The sequence below is a fragment of the Hypanus sabinus genome, chromosome 13, assembly GCF_030144855.1.
Source record: "Hypanus sabinus isolate sHypSab1 chromosome 13, sHypSab1.hap1, whole genome shotgun sequence".
Classification (NCBI taxonomy): Eukaryota; Metazoa; Chordata; class Chondrichthyes; order Myliobatiformes; family Dasyatidae; genus Hypanus; species Hypanus sabinus.
The window spans coordinates 105,510,014-105,533,442 of record NC_082718.1 but is presented as its reverse complement, the minus strand read 5'-3'; the positions used below and the strand labels follow the sequence as shown (position 1 = coordinate 105,533,442).

General features: G+C 42.5%; 1 protein-coding gene across 6 annotated transcripts in view; it reads left to right on the top strand.

The window, feature by feature from the left end:
* The window catches only part of acads (acyl-CoA dehydrogenase short chain), a 141,684-nt gene that overhangs the window by 37,360 nt on the left and 80,895 nt on the right, over positions 1–23,429 (top strand). For 3 of the 6 annotated variants that reach the window (XM_059988342.1, XM_059988341.1, XM_059988345.1), the window contains 2 exons: positions 22,406–22,576; positions 22,703–22,777. The exons of 1 other annotated variant lie outside the window; for it this stretch is intronic. In XM_059988342.1, the coding sequence (XP_059844325.1) occupies positions 22,406–22,576; positions 22,703–22,777 (246 nt within the window). The remainder of the gene's footprint in view (positions 1–22,405; positions 22,577–22,702; positions 22,778–23,429) is intronic. 2 more of the 6 variants (XM_059988346.1, XM_059988344.1) reach the window with 1 other exon arrangement.

Sequence of the window (23,429 nt, the reverse complement as noted above, 5' to 3'; positions counted from 1 at the left end):
ATAGGATTGTTATTTTTAATTACCTTCATTTTGATTATTCCTGTTGCATTTTTACAAATGAACCTTTCACAGTCTTACAGTGTGATAAAAGCAGTAAACAATGCCAGTACAAAGGAAATTTTTCCAATTGATGCACAATATAATTTTCCCAGAGCCTTTTGTGCATGTTTGGGCACAATGGAGCATTGGCTTTGGTTACAATTTGAGCTGGTGATATGGAAAATAAATTGTAAAGAGAATTCATAACTGCTAATTGGGTCGAGATTGTTTTTGCTGGTATTCAATGGCTGGATTTCCAATGAATAACTTCTGTCAGAGAAGACAAATCAAAATGTTCAATTAAGTGGTTTAGATTCCATTAAAGCATGCAGGATCACAGGCAAAACTGTTTGCAGCCTGTCAGCTGCAATGGCATTCCAACTATGGAAGCAGCCCAACGCTATTATAAAAAGAGTTTTAAGTAAGAAATGATGCATCACTTAAGCACCTTTAATTAAACACAACTTTGCAAAGTACTTCATAGGAATGTTGTCAAACAAAATTTGAAACTGCATTACAAAATGAGATATTAGGATAGATGAACAGACCAGAAAATTTGAACCATTGTACTTTGATATTTGCTCTTCGTGAATATCCTTTATTTTGCTTTCACAGTCAATCTCAAATTTAAATGGGCAAGTGGAAATTTATCTCTTACTCTGGAGAAATGCCATTAGTCCTGCCTTTGGCAAGATGGCACTTGTGAAAAATGCTGATGCTTTGCGGGCAACTTATAAAACTTCGAAATACTCTCACTGCAATCTGCAGCTTGTAATTTCCCTTTAAGTAATGTACTCTTGAACTGTCTTAACGAATTAGAAATTTCATGATCTTTTGAAGGACTTGATGGACTTAACTCTCAAGAATGCAGGTATGGCACCTTTAAGCAGATGAAAGTACATCACCATGGCTGTAAGAGGGAGAGGAGGGGAGGTCTTCAGGCCAGGATAAAATGCTGAGGTATGAAACTTCCTCTACCCAGCATCTTATCAGCAAGTGTACATTCACTAGAGAACATAACTGAAGATTTTTGGGCAAGGTTACTGTATCAGAGGGAAATGAAGGATTGCTGCATTTGTATTTCATGTAGACATGGCTAACTCAAGACTTGCTGGATTTGACAATCAGACCTGATGGCTTCTCGATACACCAGATAGACCAGACTGCTGATTCAGAGAAGACAAAAGGTGGGGGTATGTGTTTCAGGATAAACTATTTGTGGTACTAGGATGCAGTGGTCTCGTCGCACTCTTGTTCATCCAACCTGGAAGGTGACTATTAAGTTCCGACTGTTCCACTTACCAGGAGGATTCTCCATGATCCTGATCGCAGTTTACATACTGCCAAAGGCCAGTGTTAAACAGATAACCAAGGTACTGAGTGCCATCACCAGCAAACAAGAAACTGTTCACTCTGACGTGGGCTTCCAACAGGTTTATTTGAAGAATTCTCTGCATCAAGTACAAAATGCTGGAGGAACTCAGCAGGCCAGGTAGACCTAGGAAAAAAGTACAGTTGATATTTTGGGCTGAAACCCTTTGGCAGGACACTTAGACTGGTTTAACTGCCTTACAGGTCCTGCTGAAGGGTTTTGGCCCAAAACGTCGACTGTACTTTTTTCTAGATGCTACTTGGTCTGCTGTGTTCCTCCAGTATTTTGTGTGTTTGTTGCTTGGATTTCCAGCATCTGTAGATTTTCTCTTATTTGCGACTGAAGAATTCTCTGCTCAATTACCATCAACATATCACCTGCAGGGTCCAAACATACTCGAATGCTGCTGTACTACCATAAGGAATGCCTGCAGTTTGATCTCTAGAGCACATTTTGGGAAGTCTGATCATTTGGCTATCCTCTTTCTACCTGCATAAAAACAGAGGCTAAAATGCAAGGTTTCAGAAATAAGGATATCAACGAGGTGTTTGCGGGAGATAGACAAGCGGCTATGGGATTGCTTCAAGTTGGTGGACTGGGCTGTGTTTAAGAACTCATCAGAGGATCTGAATGAATACACCATGGTTGTCACGGAGTTTAAAAACAGCTGTAGACAAGAGTATCCTCACAAAATCATTCAGCATCTTCCCCAACTAGAAACCCTGTGTAACCCTCTCACTGTGGCTCATAACCAGCCAGGCTTGTTAGCTAATTCTGGTTAACAGCTGTATGACTCAGCATTGCATGGGTAACAGTGGGATAGCCACCTACAATGGGCAATACATGTCTCAGGTTGGTATGATTTGGGTTCAGTCAAACAGGAAAGTTGTAATGTTCTGTTGAGAGAATGGTGAATGCTGTATAAATACTACCCACTGCAAAGTTGTCTTTCATGAGGAAATAACAGAACTTATACCAGCAGAAATATAAAGAAGTGCGTTTATAGATAAGTGTAACTTTAACAAACAGCTAATAGAAAACAGAAAAAGGGCCCATTACAGTTAAACCACTCTAGATGTGCACATATACATTGGAACAACACACAAAAAATGCTGGTGGAACACAGCAGGCCAGGCAGCATCTATAAGGAGAAGCACTGTCAACGTTTCGGGCTAAGACCCTTTGTCAAGGACATATACATTGGAGCTCATTTCTTGAATAGTTGGGTGCTTCTCTTCTATTACTCACGGCACTGAACCCACGTCACCGAACTTCCCTTGAGATTGGAGGGGATCATTAAAGGAAGTTTGAGGAATTGATGTTCATGCCATCAGGTTGGAGGCTACCCAGATGGAATTCTATGGTGTTGTCTTCTATTCTTTTAATGGCCACCAATTTTAATTCCACTTCTTATTTCCATTCCGATAAGTCACCAAGCACTCTCATCTTCCAGAAAAAGTGGGATCTCCAGTGGTCTCCTCCACCATAGTGATGAGGTCACACTCAGGTTGGAGGAACAACACCATCTGGGTAGCATCTAACCTGATGGCAAGAACATCAATTTCTTGAACTTCTGGTAATGTCACCCCCCCTCCCCCTTCACCATTCCCTTCCCCTTTTCCCTTTCTCACCTTTTCTTGTTGCCTGGCCATTGTCTTCCTCTAGTGCTTCCCCTCCCCTTTCCTGTCTTCCATGGCCTTCTGTCCTCTTCTTTTAGACACCCCTTCTCTAGCCCTGTTTCACCATTTCCCAGCTCTTTACTTCATCCCTCCCTTTTCAGGTTTCACCTATCACCTTGTGTTTCTCTCTCTCTCCTCCCCCACTTTTTAAATCTACTCCTCAGCATTTTTCCTCTAGTCCTGCTAAAGGGTTTCAGCCCAAAATGTTGATTGTACTCTTATCCATAGATGCTGCCTGGCCTGCTGAGTTCGTCCAGCATCTTGTGGGTGTTGCCTGATGGAATTCACTTCTCACAGAAGGATTAATTTGTGCCACTTCTCATTTATCTGATGAAACCCTGAAAGTCCATTCTTAATTTAATTCACTTTTTTTTTAAAAAACCATAACTTCTCTGTCTAAATTATGTGCTGCTTTGATTCCAGTAATTGGACATCAGGTTAGCTCAGGGAAGTTGTGAGATTTGAGCATAATTTTCCCACAGAGTGTTTGATTTATAGAGTGAAATACAAGTTAAAATGAGGGATTTATATCTGTGGAAGTAGAGCTGACTGGATATAATGGATGATACTGCGGCACTGCAGTTAGTGTAGTTGTTTCACAGCCCCATCTAGCCCTTTTTGATTTTGACCTCCAGAAAGGTGTGTGTGTATTTTGTACGTCCACTCTCTCACCTCATAGACTCCTCTTACGTTCCACAGACACACTAGTTGTGAGATTAACTGGCTGCTGTAAATTATTCCTGGTTTAGGTGCTTAGTCAGAAAATCAGTGAGGTGCTCATGGTCTTGTGTGAGAAAATAGGTTATAGTGAATTAATTGGGATTGAACAGAGAGGCAGTTTAGACTCATTGGGCTCAGTGGCCCCCTTTCTCTGTCATAAAGGAAGTAGGAAATATGATATCTTGTGTAATTAGCCATGTTGGTGAACTATGAAGATGTATAGACCACCAGAGGCCAAATCTGGTAACCCTTTGACCCACACTTATTTGCTGCATCGTGTTTACTTACTGTTAGAGCTAGAGGCTTTGTTACTCTCCGTCCTTGTCATAAGTCTTTTTTAAATTGGTATTTGCTTTAGCAATCACTGGAGTCTTCTGTTATTTGAATCTAAAGTTAAGTCTCCTCTGCAATATTCTCCTTAATGAATTTTTCAGTATAATATATACAAATACCATAAATCACATAATATTCCACGAATAATAAAGCTGACCAGTTCTACCACATTCCTTTCTGAAAACCAAATTCAGTGTCTATTGGTTCTTTAGTCATGCTTTTCATGTCTAAAAGCATGTTTTCCTTAATTTTAATCTGCTGTTGTTTCAAAAGGAAGCTTGTGATTCACTTTGTTCTGACATTCAAAGTTGCTTGCTTTGTTGTAAATGAGCAAGGCTTTGATGTTAAGGTATAGTAGTTTGCTGACCTTGATGGTGATGGCAAAATGCTCTACCCACTCCCAAACTAAACAGGAGGAAGGGAGGGGGCTCCAAGAATTGGATGTTTAGCAATACAAGATGAAATGAGAAAGCAGTGGCACAGGATAATGAGAGAGGAAATGGGCAGGCAACGTGTGACAGGTCACAGTTGAAAATGTAAAGCATGCAACAAATCCAAAGTTAAAGACCTGTTTAATGGCCTTTATTTGAATGCATACTGCGGTCACAATAAGATTGAAGAGTTGACAGTGCAGAAATCAACAAATGAATGTGATTTAATAGCTATTACAGAGATTTGGTTGCAATGTGACCAGGAGTGGGTGCTCAGTATTTCAGGTTATATGGTGTTCCAGAAGAGCAGGCCAAAAAGAAAAGGAGGCAAGGTAACGTTGTTATCAAGGAAGGTATCAGAGTGTAAGTCATGATATGGAGGCAGTGGGTAGTAATGTAGAATCAGTTAGGGTTGTAATAGTGAGAGCAAGGAAGCACAGGTGGGACTAGTCTATAGCCCCAAAATGTGACCCCTAAATAGGAAAATATCTAGGGTGTATTTGAAGGCAGTTGTAATTGACATGAGAGATGTTAATCTACATGTTTGTTTGATGAAATAAGCTGACAAGGGTATCAAAGGAGAATTTGTACAGTACATCAGCTGCATGTGTAGCTTCTTAGGGCAGTATATTACAGATGACCGCTGAGAGGCTATTTTAGATTGGGTCATGAGTGATGAGGAAGTATTAATAAGAGATCTTGTATTTAAAGACCCCCTGGGAGGTAGTTACCATAGTATGACAGGGCACAGGGTGAATGGTACTGAAGCAAAGCCATTGTCTTCATCTTAAATAAGGACAATTATCAGAGGATGAAAGCAGAGTATTCTCAGTTAGACTAGGAAATTTGGTTAAGAGACAGATCAATAGATGAACTGTGGCAGGTATTCAAGTAGCTTATTGTAACACTCAGTAGGAATTTATCCCTGTTAGAAAGAAGGCACTATCTGTGGTTAACTAAGAAGGTCAAAGATAATGTTAAATTGAAAATTAGACCTTGCAAGGTGGCAAGAGCAAGTGGTAGGCATTTGAAAAATTTAGGAACCTGAGGAGAAAGACTGTAAAGTTAATAAGGAAGGAGAAAAGCAGTTTTTGAGAGAAAACTACTGTGAATGTCAAAACAAGCAATGGGAGCTTCTTTGGATGTATAAATAGGAGAAAGACTGCAGAAACAAGCATGGGACTGACAGAACAATGAGAATGGTAAAGGCATAACTGGAAGCAAAGGCATGGGCAATATTTTCAAACAATTTCTTGCATCAGTTTTCAGAATCAGAATCATAAATCATGATGGTGGCAAAAAGGAGATGTTATGGATGGTGAAGGTCGTTAATGATGCATTGCCTTTTGAAATGCCCTGGAGGGCATGGAGGGTGGTAGCTGTGATACAGCCGGCCAAATCTTCAACTTTCTACAACCTTTTTCATTTGCAGTCTTTGCATTGACACTTCCATATCAGATGATGATGCAGCCAGTCAGAATTCTCTCCACAGTATATCTGTAGGAATTTGCTAGCCTTTGGTAACATGCTAAATCTCCTGAAACTCTTGATGATCTATAGCCACTGGTGTGTCTTATCAATTGTGTCATTATGTTCAGCCTAAGATGGATCCTCTGAGATATTAACACCCAGGAAACCGAAGCTGCTCACCCTTTCTACTGCTGACCCCTCAACGAGGACTGGTGGGTGTTCTCTCAACTTCCCCTTCCACATTTAATTCCTTGATCTTGCTGACATTGAATGCAAGGTTGTTTTTAAAATACCACTCAACCAGGCAATCTGTCTCATTCATGTACACATCCTCATTGTCCTCTGAAATTCTGCTAACAACAGTAGTGTCATCGGTGACACCATGGAGGACGCTGCAAATATCTCCAGCTAACAGAAGGGCTGATTTCAGATAACGGAGGAGCTTGTAAAAGTCCTAGCCACATCATGTGTTAAAGATAAACAGATAACCAGGACCCAGTAATCTGCACCGAAGGGTTGGAGGTGGCAGCAGAGATAGTGGACTCGCTGATTGAAAATGATAAGAACTCTAAATTCCAGGAGATTTCCAGAAGATTGTTCAAAAGGGGAGAAATACAGAAAGCAGGGAACAGTAGGCAAGTCATTTCTGTATTATTTCTGCTTTGGTGAGATCCAGCATAGATCAGCCATGGTCATTTTGAATAATGGTGCATGAGGGATCTGGTAACCAACTCCTGCTTCAAATTTCTTGTGCACTTTGTTTTATACTGCCTAAAATGATTTTTTCCTCTTCACAGAATTAGACAGTGCTACTGACAATCACAATGTTAACGTAATACTTAAATCTTATGAGTTGTCAGCATAGGCAATAGTATATGGTCCCCATGTCCTGTAGGTGTAGAACACAATTGTATATTGTAGTCATCTTCTGCAGACTTACTTTTTTGGGAGATATACACAACTACAGATTCTTGAAGGCAGTAAGTAAACAGATGGATGGTCTTGACTGGAAATGTCATCTGTCCCTCTACAAGTGCTGTCTGGCCTGTAGAGTTCTATCAGCAGATTGCTTTTTATTCTACAGGAATATGGCATGTGTGCCAGTTGAGTTCACTGCAGCAATTGAATGGAATCTGGGAATGGTTTTTGATGTCAATGCTGCACGTGGTGCATGATTGTGGCCAAACTACACAGGGGTTAGAAGTCACCGTGTAGTGTAAATCCTAAACCCCATTATGCTGGAGAGTGTAACATGTTTATTTATGGGCTATGGTTTTGCCACTTCCAGGATAGAGGTGAACAAATAGTTTATGGAACTACTAAGAGCATTTAATGGGTAATAAAACAATATGAATGTTGAAATGATATAGGACATGAGTTTAGTCAGCATTATAGGAAGATGATTTAATTTAACTTTGAGAAGAAAGGAAATTCACTTTAACAGATAAATGGGTAGGGTAGAGGATCTGTGTCTTCAAGAAAGAGACCAGCTTGATTCACTGTTCTTTTTAATTGTGTGCTTCTAGTGTCAATATATTCAAGATGCTGTAGCAGTCAGCCTTTAATGTTTTATCTGTACTGTGATATCTTTTCTGATACCAAGCATTGGTCGATACCAGCTGTATTTGCATTGTTGCTAATGGTTTACATTAGTTTCACTTGGTTAAGTTAGCACAAAAGGCATGCAGAACAGTAGCAATTGGATTCACATCCACTGCATTTCAATACAAGCTTTGGAATTTTGGATCATTTGGGTGGAGAATGAACGTTAAAGGAGAGGGAAAAAATCTAAAGGAGAGCGTTGTGTTATCCAGTAATTGGGATTGGACATGGACTGGGAGAGTCAGGAATACTTCAAGTTCTGCTGCATCTAATGTATTTCTGAAAAAATGATTTCTTTTTGAGAAATACAATAGCATGGTGATAGCTGACTGTGTTAGATACTGCATATCTGGAATTTCAATAAGGGGGCGGCATGGTAGCGTAGCCGTTATCATAACACTATTACAATGCCAGTGACCTGGGTTCAATTTCCACCACTGTCTGTAAGGAGTTTGTATGTTCTCCTTGTGAACTGCTTGGGTTTCCTCCTGGTGTTCTGGTTTCCTTCCTTCAAAGATGTATGTTAGTAGGTTAATTGGTCTCATGGGTATAAGGGGTGGTGAAACTCGTGCATTACTAAATAAAATGTTAAAAAGGTTGTGCATATTATTAATAGTAAAAATGAAAATATATGGAGTTAGATTTGATTTTGTGTCATGATTTGTAAAACAGTAGAGATGTAGAGTTGGATCTGTGATTGAATATAACAAGTAGTTTTCCTCAGGGATCTGTACTGGGTACTTTCCTCATAGGGATAGGTAGCTTAAATGAAAAGATAGTGAGTTATACATCTTAGTGTGCAGATGTTGAGAAGGCTGAAAGTTATTGCATTGCATGGAAAGGTGCAGTATATTTCAGGGGATATGGATAGAGAAAATAGTTTCAACAGTGTGGGAATTCAGTGAGGAAAGTATGAAATCTGAGAAAGACCGATCAGAAAAAATTCTTAAGGTAAAAGGCCAGAAGATGTGTGTGGTGAACTACATATACCTGTCTGGACACGCCCCCCCGCTGACTGCTCCTGTGGCTCCTCCCACTGACCGTAGCTCCTCCCACAGACCCCGGTATAAAGGCGATTGGCGCCTGAGCCCTGCCCTCAGTCTCCAGGATGTAGTATGGTGGTCAATTGCTGCTTGTTCTTTCGTCCAGCCAATAAAAGCCTATATCTCGCCTCACGTCTCGGAGAGTTATTGATGGTGCATCAATGTGAAAGAGTGTGGTGAACTACGTGTGCCTGTCTGGACACGCCCCCCCGCTGACTGCTCCTGTGGCTCCTCCCACAGGCCCCTGTATAAAGGCGATCTGAGGCCTATGCTCGGCCTCAGTCTCCAGGATGTAGTATGATGATCACTCACTTCTGGTTCCTTCTTCCAGTCAATAAAAGCCGATATCTCGCCTTACATCTCAGAGTGAGTTATTGACGGTGCATCAATTTTATTGACTGGAAGTTTTAAAACATGGAAACCGTTTTACGTCCGGAAAGGTTGGATTTGAACCCTCAAGACCCTGAAGCAGCTCTTGCTTTTGAACACTGGCTTGCATGCTTCCAATCGTACTTGGAGGAGGTTCGTGCAACTGAACCCACACCGCCTTCAGCTGCATTAAAGAGGACATTGCCAAAGCTACGATGCATGCGGTGGACAAGACCGTTCCCTTCCAAGTGGAGTGTGACGCCTCCGATTTCGCTCTGGCTGCTACCCTCAATCAGGAAGGTAGGCCAGTAGCATTCTTTTCTCGCACCCTCCAAGGCTCTGAAATTCGGCACTCCGCGGTGGAGAAAGAAGCCCAGGCCATAGTGGAGGCTGTTAGTCACTGGAGGCACTATCTTGCTGGCAAAAGGTTCACCTTGCTGACCGACCAGCGCTCTGTTGCGTTCCTGTTCAGCAACCAACAGCGGGGCAAAATCAAAAATGATAAGATTTTGCGGTGGAGAATAGAACTCTCCACCTACAACTATGATATCCTGTACCGGCCTGGCAGACTCAATGAGCCCCCTGATGCCCTATCCCGGGGAACATGTGCCAGTGCACAGCTTGACCAGCTGTACGCCCTTCATGCACAACTTTGCCATCCGGGGATCACCCGATTTTACCATTTTGTGAAAGCTTGGAACCTGCCATACTCCCTGGAGGACATCAGGACGATGACTAGGGACTGCCAAATTTGCGCTGAGCGCAAACCGCACTTCTACCGTCCTGACACGGCGCAACTTGTCAAGGCCACCCGCCCTTTTGAGCGACTGAGTGTTGACTTTAAGGGCCCCCTTCCCTCCACTGACCGCAATGTCTATTTTCTCAATGTTATCGACGAGTACTCGCGGTTCCCCTTTGCCATCCCCTGCCCCGACACCACTGCCACGTCCGTCATAAAAGCCCTGCGCCAGCTCTTCACTCTGTTCGGGTATCCCTGCTATATCCACAGTGATAGAGGGTCCTCCTTTATGAGTGACGAGCTGCACCAGTACCTGCCAGCTAGGGGCATTGCTACTAGTCGGACCACGAGTTATAATCCCCGGGGTAATGGACAGGTGGAGCGGGAGAATGCCACGGTGTGGAAGGCCACACTTTTAGCCCTTAAGTCAAAAGGGTTGCCGGTCTCTGGATGGCAGGAGGTCCTCCCTGAGGCACTCCACTCTATCCGCTCTCTGTTATGTACGTCCACCAATGCCACCCCTCACAAACGCCTATTCTCTTTTCCCAGGAAGTCTGTCACTGGGACCACCCTACCAGTTTGGCTGACGTCCCCGGGGCCAGTGCTGCTCCGGAAACATGTGAGGAGCAATAAATACTCCCCGCTGGTTGAGAGGGTTCACCTTCTACATGCGAACCCCCAGTATGCCTACGTGGTCTTACCTGATGGGCGGGAGGACACGGTCTCCATCCGCGACCTGGCACCCGCAGGTGCAGCAGACCACTACCCTGAAGACTCTCCAGTAACTATGAACCCTGCACCTGAGGTGACACCGTGCTCACCAGGCCCTACACAGACTCCTCACGACACTTATATACCGGGCGTTTTGTACGCATTTATACCAGGCGCCTCGCACATGCGTGAAGGATCACTGGCGCCTAGTGGGCTGGAACAAGCACAACCTCCGTCTCCTGTGCAATCACCAATGTCGCCGGCATCCGTGCAATCACAGCCGGTGCTACGTAGATCGCAGCGACAGATTCGACCATCTGATAGACTTGACTTGTAAGAAACTTCGCCACATGGGGACTCTTTTAAACAAAAGGGGGGTGAATGTGGTGAACTACGTGCGCCTGTCTGGACACGCCCCCTGCTGACTGCTCCTGTGGCTCCTCCCACAGGTCCCTGTATAAAGGCAATCTGAGGCCTATGCTCAGCCTCAGTCTCCAGGACGTAGTATGATGGTCACGCACTTCTGGTTCCTTCTTCCAGTCAATAAAAGCGGATATCTCGCCTTATGTCTCAGTGTGAGTTATTGATGGTGCATCAAAGAGTAAAACTCTAGAAGCATCTCCACAGTACGAAAATGTTAATGGGATGTTGCCCATATTTCCAGAAGGCTAAAGTATAAGGAAAAGATTATGCTTTAGCTGCATAGACCATGGTCAGATTGCATCTGTGGTGTTGTGTTTAGTTATGTCAATTCCCTCTCAAAAACAATATGTTCATCACAGATTCACCAGAAAAGTGCTCAAATTTCTCACAGTGCTCAGGATGCACTCCCGGGAATAAGAGCATTTGTACAAACAACCCCAAAAGGTGTCATTGGAGCATGTTGTTTAAAGGGATGTGTTAGTGACAGAGCTGCTGTGCAGGCAACCTCACCCAAACCCTTGTCCTGCCCACACAATGCTCTGCTATGCTGGTAACTTAGTTGAGGTCTAAGTGATCTGCTGATGCCCCCACAGCAATGAAATTGCTGAAGGGTTTCAGTTGCATAGTTTCCTGTAGAGTGAGCAATCAAGACAATGTCCAGTCACTGTCTTTGAGGAGTAATGCAGTCATTTGTTGCTGAGATGCACTGACTGATGTGGTGAGTACAGGCTTTACTGGGGATTCTCTGTCACTCCTCTATATGTCAACAGACCACCCAAATCTTGCAGTGTGAAGCTGCTTTCTCCCCCATCACTTTGTTGAGGACATAGCTTTCCCAAGCTTGGTTACAAACCAAGAGGGTGGTGAATCTGTGAAATTTTCTGCCACAGAAGTCAGTGGAACCAAAGTTACTGACTATGTTTAAGAAGGAAGTAGATAGATTTCTGGACATAAAACATGTTAATGGGAATGGAGGGAGAACAGCAGTTTGATATTGAATTGGAGGATCAGCCAAGTGTATATTCACTGACAGAGCAGGTTGAAGAGCCAAGTGGTCTATTCATGTTTTCTGTTGTGTGGGAGTTATGTTGTGAGGAGCACAGTCTGCAATAGCTGCTCCAAATGATGATGAGCACACTGTTCTCTAAGACTTTTCTGCCCTGTGCATTGTGCATTGCCTCTTGTTGTTGATTTATGCACCATCTTATTCTGCAAGAGAGAGTGTGGTTTTTAAGTTACTGTCATATAATAAGTTTTGATCTTGTATTTATCTCATTGTATGTTCATTAGTAAACTGCAAGCTGAAGGTGTGAAGCTTCTAATAATAGGAAGTGTGTTAGGACATATGCCAGTGATATCAGGACATATCAGGTTTAATATCATCGGCATGTGCCATTAAAATTGTTTTGTGGCAGCAGTACATTGCAATGCATAATAGAATTATAAATTACAAAAAGTAATGTATTTAAAATTAAATTAAGTAACTAATGCAATAAGAGAACAAAAAATATTGGGATCGTATACATGGGTTCACTGTCCATTTAGAAATCTGATGGTGGAAGGGAAGAAGCTGTTGCTAAAACATTGAGTGTGTGTTTTTTTAGGCTCCTGTACCACCACCTTGATGGTAGCAATGAGAAAAGGGTATGCCCTGTGTGATGGGCTTCTTAATGATGATGCTGCCTTTTTGAGGCATCACATTTTAAAAGTGTCCTCGATGCTGGGGAGGCTAGTGCCCAAGATGGAACTGGTTGAGTTTGCAACTTTCTGTGGCTTTTTCTGTTCCTGTGCAGTGGCCCCTCTATGCTAGACTGTGATGCAACCAGTTAGAATGCTCCCCACAGAACATCTGTAGAAATTTTATAGTCATACCAAGTCTCCACAAATTCTTGATGAAGTGTAACCCTTGCCATGACTTCTTTGTAATGGCATCAATATGTTGGGCTCAGCATAGATCTGTTGACACCCAGGAACTAGAAACTGCTTTCCCTTTCTACTGCTGATTTCTTGATAAGGACTGGTGTGCTTCCCTATGAGTTCCCTTTCCTGAAGTCTGCAATCGATTTCTTAGTTTTACTGATATTGAGTGCAAAGTTGTTGTTATGATACCACTCAACCAGCTAATCTATCTCACTTCTGTACTCTCCTTGTCACCACCTAAAGTTTTGCTAACAATAATAATTGTGTCATTGGCAAATTTCTGGCTGATGTTGAGCTGTGCCTAGCCGCACATTCGTGGGTGTAAAGAGAGTAGTGCAATGGGCTAACTGTGCACCGGTATTGATTGCCAGCGATGTAGAGATATTATTTTAGATTGCACAGACTGTTGACTCCTGGTGAGGAAGTCAGGGATCCAGTTGCAGAGGGAGGTACCGAAGCCAAGGTTTTGGAGCTTGTTGATTAGTATTGAGGCCATGATGCCGTTAAACACTGAGCTGCAATGAACAGCAGCAGACTATCGTAGTGTTACATACTCGTGACGTGACAGTGGTACCCTTGTCACGTGACTGGGGTTGAAGCTATACTGGACTTGAGGTAATGGTCTTGTGATGGTGGAGTGACGTCATTTTCCCACCAGTAGAGATCATGTGACAGGTTTTTTTTTACAGGTTATAAAAGGAAGACCCCACCCTGTGAGGAGGGGCAGTTCGTGGATGGATTTGCCAAGTTGACTTCATGCCGCTGCATGATTTAATGTGATGACGCAGTTTAGTTGAAAGATGAAGTTTTATCTAATGCCTAAAGTTTAAAAGGTCATTGCCAGCAGTTTCTTTACAATACTGCTAGTTGAGAATCAGTGGAGAGTGAAGATCGGGGTTCGGGAGTTAAAGATCGAGGAGAATCGATTTTCGACGGTGAAACGGGGTCGACCTTATTTAATCCTTATTCGGAAAGGAATTCGTTGACTGTGCTCGTGTTAATCTCTGCGGGATAGCAGAAGATTGAGGACAGTGTGATAAAGGAAAGGTCAGTGCCTTTAAGTCGTTTTGTTTCGTAAATTCTTCGTGGGAAAAGTTCGACGTCGGGGATCGAAGCAAAGCGACGTGAAAGAGAATTTAAATCTTCTTATAAATTCTCTCCTTTTAAATGGACCGTGAGCATTTCTGAACTTTTGGTAATGTCAGTGAGAACATCTGCTAGCTGGTCTGCACATCCTCTGAGACTCTACCAGGGATGTTGTCTGATCCAGCAGCCTTCCATGGGTTGACCCTGCACAGGGTTCTTCTCACATCGGCCATGGTGAGACACAGCACCTGGTCATTTGTTGGGGGGTGATGGATTTCCTTGCTGGGCTTGGGACCATCCAAGGCAGAGTCCTTGTAGGAAGTTATGGCCTGCAAACCCTTACAGAGCTGACGTGCATCTGATTCTGTTTCTAACTTCAATTGGAATTGTTTTATCTCTTTTAAAATAGACTTATGTTGGTCATACTTCATTTTCTTGTATAGTTCTGGATCACTGGTCTTGAATGCCACAGATCAAGTCCTCAGCAGACTATGAATCTCTTAGTTCATCTACAGCTTCTGGTTTCGGTATGTCTGTTATGTTCTCAAAGGTACATACTCTCATCCACACAGGTCTTGATGAAGTCAGTGACAACTGTGATGTATTCATTCAGGTTCAGTAATGAATCTCTGAATATTCTCCTGTCCATCGACTTGAAGCAGTCCTGTAGGTGCTGCTCTAGCTCCGTCGACCATTCCTTGGTCCTCACCACTGGTGCTGTAGTTTTTAAGTTTCTGCCTTTAAGGTGGGAGTAGAAGTACAGCCAGATGATTGGACTTTCCCAAGTGCATACTTGGAATGGCATCGTAAACATTCTTGATTGTGGTATAACAGTGGTCGTGTGTTGGCACTTGTGGTTCCATAAGTGAAATGTTGGTGGTAGTTATTCAGAGATTGGTAGTTGGCCTAGTTGAAATTCCCAGCAAAAATTGGGAAGGCATCAGAATACTTTGTTTCATTACTGCTGATCACGGTGCTCAGCTTCTCCCATGCCTGCCTGGCGCAAGCCAGAGGCGGAATATACACCGCCACCAGGATGACGGTGGACAATTTTCTTGTCAGATAAAATGGATGATACTTGACCTCTGGATGTTCCAGGTCAGGTGTACAGGATTGAGACCAAACCTCCACGGTTGTGCACCACAATGAGTTAGTCATGAAATATACTCCACCTCCTCGACCTTTAAAGGAGGTGCCCTGTCTCTTTTGGAGGATGGTGAAACCTTTGGGCCACAATGGTGGACGTTAGCCATGAAAGAATATCAGAAATGAGGTGAGCTTCCTGATAGATAGAGAACATTGTAGATGAGTGATGAAGGTGAAGGTGTGGTGTTTTGAGCAGAGTGTGATGTATTTGCTGTATCGTGACATCTGATACTTTTAACTTTGCACTGTTTGTGCATATGGAAGGTTATCAAACTTCTTTGCTGCCTGCATCCAAATTCTTGGGGCTGATCTCCTGGCACTGACCTTTGAAATAACTTCCATGATTTGTTTCAGCTGCAGCTCACCTCCCATTTTGGAGAAGAAATCTGGCATAAGATAGCTGGAACTAACGCAATCCACTCATAAAATTGGAGCCCTGGTTATTCGCTGAGGTATTCAGGCATGCTGGATGCTGAAATTAGGATAATGAGTCAGCAACTTAATTGCACATTTGATTCCAGTGAATTTTTCCCAATCCTATTCAATTTAACAATGTTTCAAATCAAATTTGTGAAGTACTGTATGTGAAAATGAAAAATATATTTAGAGCAGAGAAGCAGGATTAAATTCAATAGTTTCATAACAGCCTGATGAACTAACTAGTTGGCAACTTTCTGCTTTATCGTTACTATTGCCTTTATGAGAATGTATTTATCCACCTTAAGGGGTCTGGTTTGAATTACAGGCAACCTCTGTGTTGTGGCTTTTTAGGTATCAGTAATTCATAAATCATAACCTAAACTTTTGAGGTATGAGAAAAATTCATTCTCACTCAATTTATGTGGAAAAAGTACAGAATTTAAAAACAAAGCTTATTTTATTCAAATTGTGTTTCTTGATGAATGTGCAGCTGTTAAGGCTTTGAAGACTGAGCTATGATCATTTTTTTAGGAACAGAATCCCCCCCATTAACATGGGGATCACCTGTAATCAGAAGCTGATAGATGCAGTCCTAATATAAATGTAATGACCCAGTTTCAACCTAGCTTTTATTTGACTCAGAATAGCACATCACTGCATGGAATTTACCATACACTGGTTGTTGTAAAATTGTGCTTTAATCAACCTCTTGCATTTCAGCTAAGTGCTAATCTTTATGTCGAAATTGTCTTTCTCCTTGAAGTCTTTCCACCCGACTTAGTGCACTGGTTTTCATCACTAATTTGTTCTGTCTGTAAATTCCTGATTGTGACTTATTATTTTTTAAAATCTTTGTTATTCTTCAGTTGTGTCCGTAGTTCCCATTTATTCTTTTGTTTTAACCATATAACAATCACAGCACGGAAACAGGCCATCTCGGCCCTCCTAGACTGTGCCGAACTCTTAATCTCACCTAGTCCCACCTACCCACACTCAGCCCATAACACTCCACTCCTTTCCTGTCCATATACCTATCCAATTTTACCTTAAATGACACAACTGAACTGGCCTCTACTACTTCTACAGGAAGCTCATTCCACACAGCTATCACTCTCTGAGTAAAGAAATACCCCTCGTGTTTCCCTTAAACTTCTGTCCCCTAACTCTCAAATCATGTCCTCTTGTTTGAATTTCCCCTACTCTCAATGGAAACAGCCTATTCACGTCAACTCTATCTATCCCTCTCAAAATTTTAAATACCTCGATCAAATCCCCCCCCTCAACCTTCTACGCTCCAATGAATAGAGACCTAACTTGTTCAACCTTTCTCTGTAACTTAAGTGCTGAAACCCAGGTAACATCCTAGTAAATCGTCTCTGCACTCTCTCTAATTTATTGATATCTTTCCTATAATTCAGTGACCAGAACTGTACACAATATTCCAAATTTGGCCTTACCACTGCCTTGTACAATTTTAACATTACATCCCAACTTCTGTACTCAATGCTCTGATTTATAAAGGCCAGCGTTCCAAAAGCCTTCTTCATCACCCTATCTACATGAGACTCCACCTTCAGGGAACTATGCACTGTTATTCCTAGATCTCTCTGTTCCACTGCATTCCTCAATGCCCTACCATTTACCCTGTATGTTCTATTTGGATTACTCCTGCCAAAATGTAGAACCTCACACCTCTGAGCATTAAACTCCATCTGCCAACGTTCAGCCCATTCTTCTAACCAGCATAAATCTCCCTGCAAGCTTTGAAAACCCACCTCATTATCCACAACAGCTCCTACCTTAGTATCATCAGCGTACTTACTAATCCATTTTACCACCCCATCATCCAGATCATTTATGTATATTACAAACAACATTGGGCCCAAAACAGATCCCTGAGGCACCCCGCTAGTCACTGGCCTCCATCCCGATAAACAATTATCCATCACTACTCTCTGGCATCTCCCATCTAGCCACTGTTGAATCCATTTTATTACTCCAGCATTAATACCTAACGACTGAACCTTCTTAACTAACCTTCCATGTGGAACTTTGTCAAAGGCCTTGCTGAAGTCCATATAGACTACACCCACTGCCTTACCCTCGTCAACATTCCTCGTAACTTCTTCAAAAAATTCAATAAGGTTTGTCAAACATGACCTTCCACGCACAAATCCATGCTGGCTACTCCTAATCAGATCCTGTCTATCCAGATAATTATAAATACTATCTCTAAGAATACTTTCCATTAATTTACCCACCACTGATGTCAAACTGACAGGTCTATAATTGCTAGGCTTACTTCTAGAACCCTTTTTAAACAATGGAACCACATGAGCAATACGCCAATCCTCTGGCACAATCCCCGTTTCTAATGACATCTGAAAGATCTGCGTCTTTCTTTTCACTATTGGCATTTTATCTCATCCACTGGACATAGGTTCATAGAGACAGCACAGAAATAGGCTGTTGACCTAAGCAGCCCATGTCAACCAAGGTGCATTTCTGAGCTAGTTCCATTTGCCTGCATTGGCCCATATCCCTTTAAACAATGTTTTAAATCAAATTTGTGAAGTATGTGAAAATGAAAAGTGGTGCCATATACCTGTCTAATTGTGGTTTGAATGGTGTAATTATACCTGTCTCTAACACATCCTCAGGCAGTCCTTATACCCAGCGCCAACTGTGTAAAACAAAAACCTGCCCCTCAGGGTCCCCTCTCCTTTATACTCTCCAGTTTTACGCTCCCCTTTCTTGGGAAGAAGACTGATCTACCTAGTTTATGCCATTCACGATTTTATAAACCTCTAAAGTCACCTCCTTCATTCCAGAGAAAACAGGCCCAGTCTGTTCAGTCACTCCTAAGCCATCTTTACTTAATCACATCATTACTATAGTACATTGACCAGAAATGTGCGCAATATTCCGGGTGTAGTCTCACCAAATCTTGTACAGATGTTAACTGGCACCCAAGCTCTTGCACTCATTGTCCTGAACAATGAAGGCAAGTGTGCCATATGCCCTCTTCACCATCTTCACCAACTTCACCATCTTCACCAACGATGTAGGTAAGGTGAGTGAGGGGGTCCTGCTTAGAGAGTTCAGGGAGTTAGGAGTGAAGCTGAAAGGCAGGACCTCCAGGGTGACAATCTCGGGATTGCTACCTGTGCCACGTGCGAGTGAGGCGAAGAATAGCATGATTATGCACATTAATACGAGGCTGAGACCATGGTGCAGGAAGGAAGGGTTCAGGTTTTTGGATAATTGGTCTTTGTTCCAGGGACATTGGGATCTGTTTTGAAGGGACGGTCTACATCTGAACCGGAGGGGTACTAACATTCTTGCAGGAGTGTTTGCCAGTGCTGCTCGGGGAGGTTTAAACTAGATGTGCAGGGGGCAGGGATCCAGATCCAGAGGCTTGGTCAGAAGGAGCATGGGGTTAAATGTGTAGAAGGTTTGGGTGATCTTGAGAAGGTTATCAAAATTCAGGGTGCAATTAGCCCGATGGAAGTTCAAGGAGCTGGGTTAGGTACAGTAGACAGTGTTTTAAGCAAAGAGAGGAGGAATGGGCTAAGAATTCTATACTTGAATGCGCGTAGTGTCAGAAATAAGACAGATGAGCTTGAAGCTCAGATGAAAATGGGGAACTACGATATTGTTGGGATAACGGAGACATGGCTGCAAGGGGATCAGGCCTGGGAATTGAGTGTACCAGGGTATACGTGCTATCGTAGAGACAGAAATATGGGAAGAGGGGGTGGGGTGGCCCTGTTGGTGAGGAATGAGATTCAGTCCTTAGCAAGAGGTGACTTGGGAACAGGGGAAGTAGTGTCTGTGTGGATTGAGCTGAGGAACAGTAAGGGTAAAAAGACCCTAATGGGTGTTGTGTACAGGCCCCCAAACTGTAGCGTGGATATTGGGTACAAGTTGATTAGGGAGTTAACATTGGCATGTGCTAAAGGTAATGTAGTCGTTATGGGAGATTTCAACATGCAGGTGAACTGGGATAATCAGGTAGGTGCTGGACCCCAGGATAGGGAGTTTGTGGAGTGTCTAAGGGATGGTTGTGCTTGAGCCAACCAGGAACGAGGCTATTTTGGACTTGGTGATGTGTAATGAACAGGAATTGATAAGTGATCTTGAAGTAAAGGAGCCATTAGGAAGTAGTGATCATAACATGATAAGTTTTTATCTACAATTTGAGAGGGATAAGGGCAGATCAGAGGTGTCAGTGTTGCAATTAAATAAAGGAGACTACGGAGCCATGAGGGAAGAGCTGGCCAAAGTTAAATGGGCGGATGCCCTGGCAGGAAAGACAGTGGATCAGCAGTGGCAGATGTTCTTGGGCATAATACAAAAGATGCAAAAGCAGTTCATTCCAATGAGAAGGAAGGATTTAAAGGGGGGAAGGGGCCACAGTGGTTGACAAAGGAAGTCAGAGATTGTATAGCATTAAAGAAAAAGAAGTATGACAGGGCTAAGATGAATGGGAATACAGATGATTGGGAAAGTTTTAAGGAACAGCAGATCTTAACTAAAAAAGCAATACAGAGAGAAAAAATCAGGTATGAGCTCAGTCTAGCCAGGAATATAAAAGGGGATAGCAAAAGCTTTTTTAGCTATGTGAAGAGAAAGAAGATAGTTAAGAACAATGTTGGCCCCTTGAAGAATGAATTGGGAGAAATTGTTATGGGAAACAGGGAAATGGCAACAGAATTTAATGCGTACTTTAGATCTGTCTTCACCAGGGAGGACACAAGCAATCTCCCAGATGTATGGATGGGCCAGGGTCATAAGATATCAGAGGAATTGAGACAGATTGACATTAGGAAAGAAACTGTGATGAGTAGACTGGTAGGACTGAAGGCTAATAAATCCCCGGGTCCAGATGGTCTGCATCCGAGGGCTCTAAAAGAGGTGGTTCAGGAAATTGCGGATGCATTGGTAATCATTTTCCAATGTTCCTTAGATTTAGGATCAGTTCCTGATGATTGGAGAGTGGCTAATGTTATCTCACTTTTCAAGAAGGGAGGGAAGGAGAAAACGGAGAACTATCGCCCTGTTAGCCTAACGTCAGTCGTGGGGAAGATGCTTGAGTCCATTATTAAGGACGAAATAGTGGCACATCTAGATGGCAGAAATAGGATTAGGCCAAGCCAGCATGGATTTACCAAGGGCAAATCATGCTTGACTAATCTGTTGGAGTTTTTTGAGAGTGTAACAAGGATGTTAGACGAGGGTAAGCCAGTGGATGTTGTATACCTAGATTTTCAGAAGGCATTCGATAAGGTGCCACATAGGAGATTGGTGAGTAAAATCAGAGCTCATGGCATTGGGGGCAGGGTTTCAACATGGATAGAAAACTGGTTGGCAGATAGAAAGCAAAGGGTAGCAGTGAATGGGTGTTTCTCGGACTGGCTGGAGGTGACTAGTGGGGTACCACAGGGCTCTGTATTGGGACCACAGCTCTTTACGATTTATGTCAATGATTTAGATGAGGGCATTGAAAACTATATCAGCAAGTTTGCTGACGATACTAAACTGGGTGGCAGTGTGACATACGAAGAGGACGTTAGGAGAATACAGGGAGACTTGGATAGGCTGGGTGAGAGGGCAGATACTTGGCAGATGTCATTCAATGTGAATAAATGTGAAGTTATCCACTTTGGAAGCAGGAACAAGAGGGCAGAGAATTGTCTGAACGGTGAAGAGTTAGGTAAGGGAGAAATGCAAAGAGACCTAGGAGTCCTAGTTCACCAGTCAATGAAGGTGAATGAGCAAGTGCAATAGGCAGTGAAGAGGGCAAATGGAATGTTGGCCTTTGTTACAAGGGGAATTGAATACAAGAGCAAGGATGTCCTTTTGCATTTGTACAGGGCCCTGCTGAGACCACACCTGGAAGATTGTGTACAGTTTTGGTCTCCAGGTTTAAGGAAGGACATTCTGGCAATTGAGGAAGTGCAGCGTAGATTCACTAGGTTGATTCCTGGGATGGCAGGGCTGTCTTACGCAGAGAGATTGGAGAGATTGGGCTTGTACACGCTGGAATTGAGGAGATTGAGAGGGGATCTGATTGAAACGTTTAAGATAATTAAAGGATTTGATAGAATTGAGGCAGGAAATATGTTCCAGATGTTGGGAGAGTCCAGTACCAGAGGGCATGGATTGAGAATAAGAGGTCAGTTATTTAAAACAGAGTTGAGGAAGAGCTTCTTCTCCCAGAGAGTTGTGGAGGTGTGGAATGTACTGCCTCGGAAGACGGTGGAGGCCAATTCTCTGGATGCTTTCAAGAAGGAGCTAGATAGATATCTGATGGATAGGGGAATCAAGGGATATGGGGACAAGGCAGGGACTGGGTATTGATAGTGAATGATCAGCCATGATCTCAGAATGGTCTACTTCTGCACCTATTGTCTATTGTCTATTGTCTACTTTTGTCACCACTTCCAGGGAACTCTGTACTTGTGGCCCTGGGTCTCTGTTCTACAAGACTCCCTGGGACCCTGCTATTCACTGTAGACTGACATTGTACATCTATCTCTATCAATAACCATGCAGGTTGTTAAATGTAGTTCCAGTTATTGGCCTCTGCTTGAGGAATACACAGGCTCTGATCCTGCCTGTGACAAACTGATATGTAAACTTTAGTTGCTCTCTCAGCTGAACTGGATATTGTGCAGTTTGTGTGGGTGGCTTTTCACACAAACTGAGCAATTACCAGTACAGTCAAGAGTGCAATTATATTAAAGATGTTTCATGGTGACAGAACTTGACAGAGGAAGTTATATGAGAGAATTTGAACATTGTAAAATGGAAGTTGAAACCATTTTAAAAACAAACTCACATATTCAGCTTTTGTATGCCAATGTACCTAAAGTGTTTTGCTTGCAATACATTTACAGGGAATAAGTGCTTTCTTGGTTCCTATGCCTACACCAGGACTTTCCTTGGGAAAGAAAGAAGATAAATTTGGAATTAGAGCATCTTCCACTGCAAGCCTAATTTTTGAAGACTGCAGACTTCCTCGGGACAGCATATTGGGTGAACCAGGAATTGGATTCAAAATAGCCATGGTAGGAGCTAATACTGTTTGAATATCCGTGTGCATATTGTTTATAATATGGAATACCACAGCATGACATTGTACTTAAGTATCCATTGTTTATAATATTGAATACCACATTCTGTACTTGCTTCAGAATTGTTCCTTACTTGTCAGCGCTGTGAACTTTGAAACAGTATACAGGTCTCCTTGGATATCAGACATTTGTACCGTAAGTAGAACTCTTGACCTCACAATCTACCACATTATGATCTTACACTTTGTCTATCTACATTGTACTTTCTCTTCAGCTTTTACATGTTATTCTGCATTGTTATTGTTTTAACTTGTTCTACCTCAATACACTGTGTTAATGTTTGATTTGTATGAACACCATGAAAGGCAAGATTTTCATTGTATCTAGGTACATGTGACAATAATAAACCGATGCCAGTAGATAACCCGAACAGTTTGTAAGTTGGAAATATGGCTGACTGGCAGTATAATGGCCAACCAGGATGCTTAACTCAACTGTATAGATATTGCCTCCAACTGAGCGAGTTCTCTTATGGCAGATGCCTGTAGCCCTGCAGCTGTTGGCAGATTCTTCCCACTGGTCTCCCAAAAGCTTGTTTGTGTGTATGGACTAGACATAAGTTGAGCATTGAGAACCTAGGGTGGAACGGTAATATGAATAATTATGTGAGTGGTAAAATTTACATAACATGCCCAAAGGCAGAAAAATACTGTATTTTCAGTAAGAGCAAGTCATGTAATCAATGAAAACAACTATCATAATTTCTAATGCAGCAAAATTTATCCCTTGAATCGAATTGCTGATATGACAAATTAATACTATGGTGTGTGAAGTGTACAGTATATGG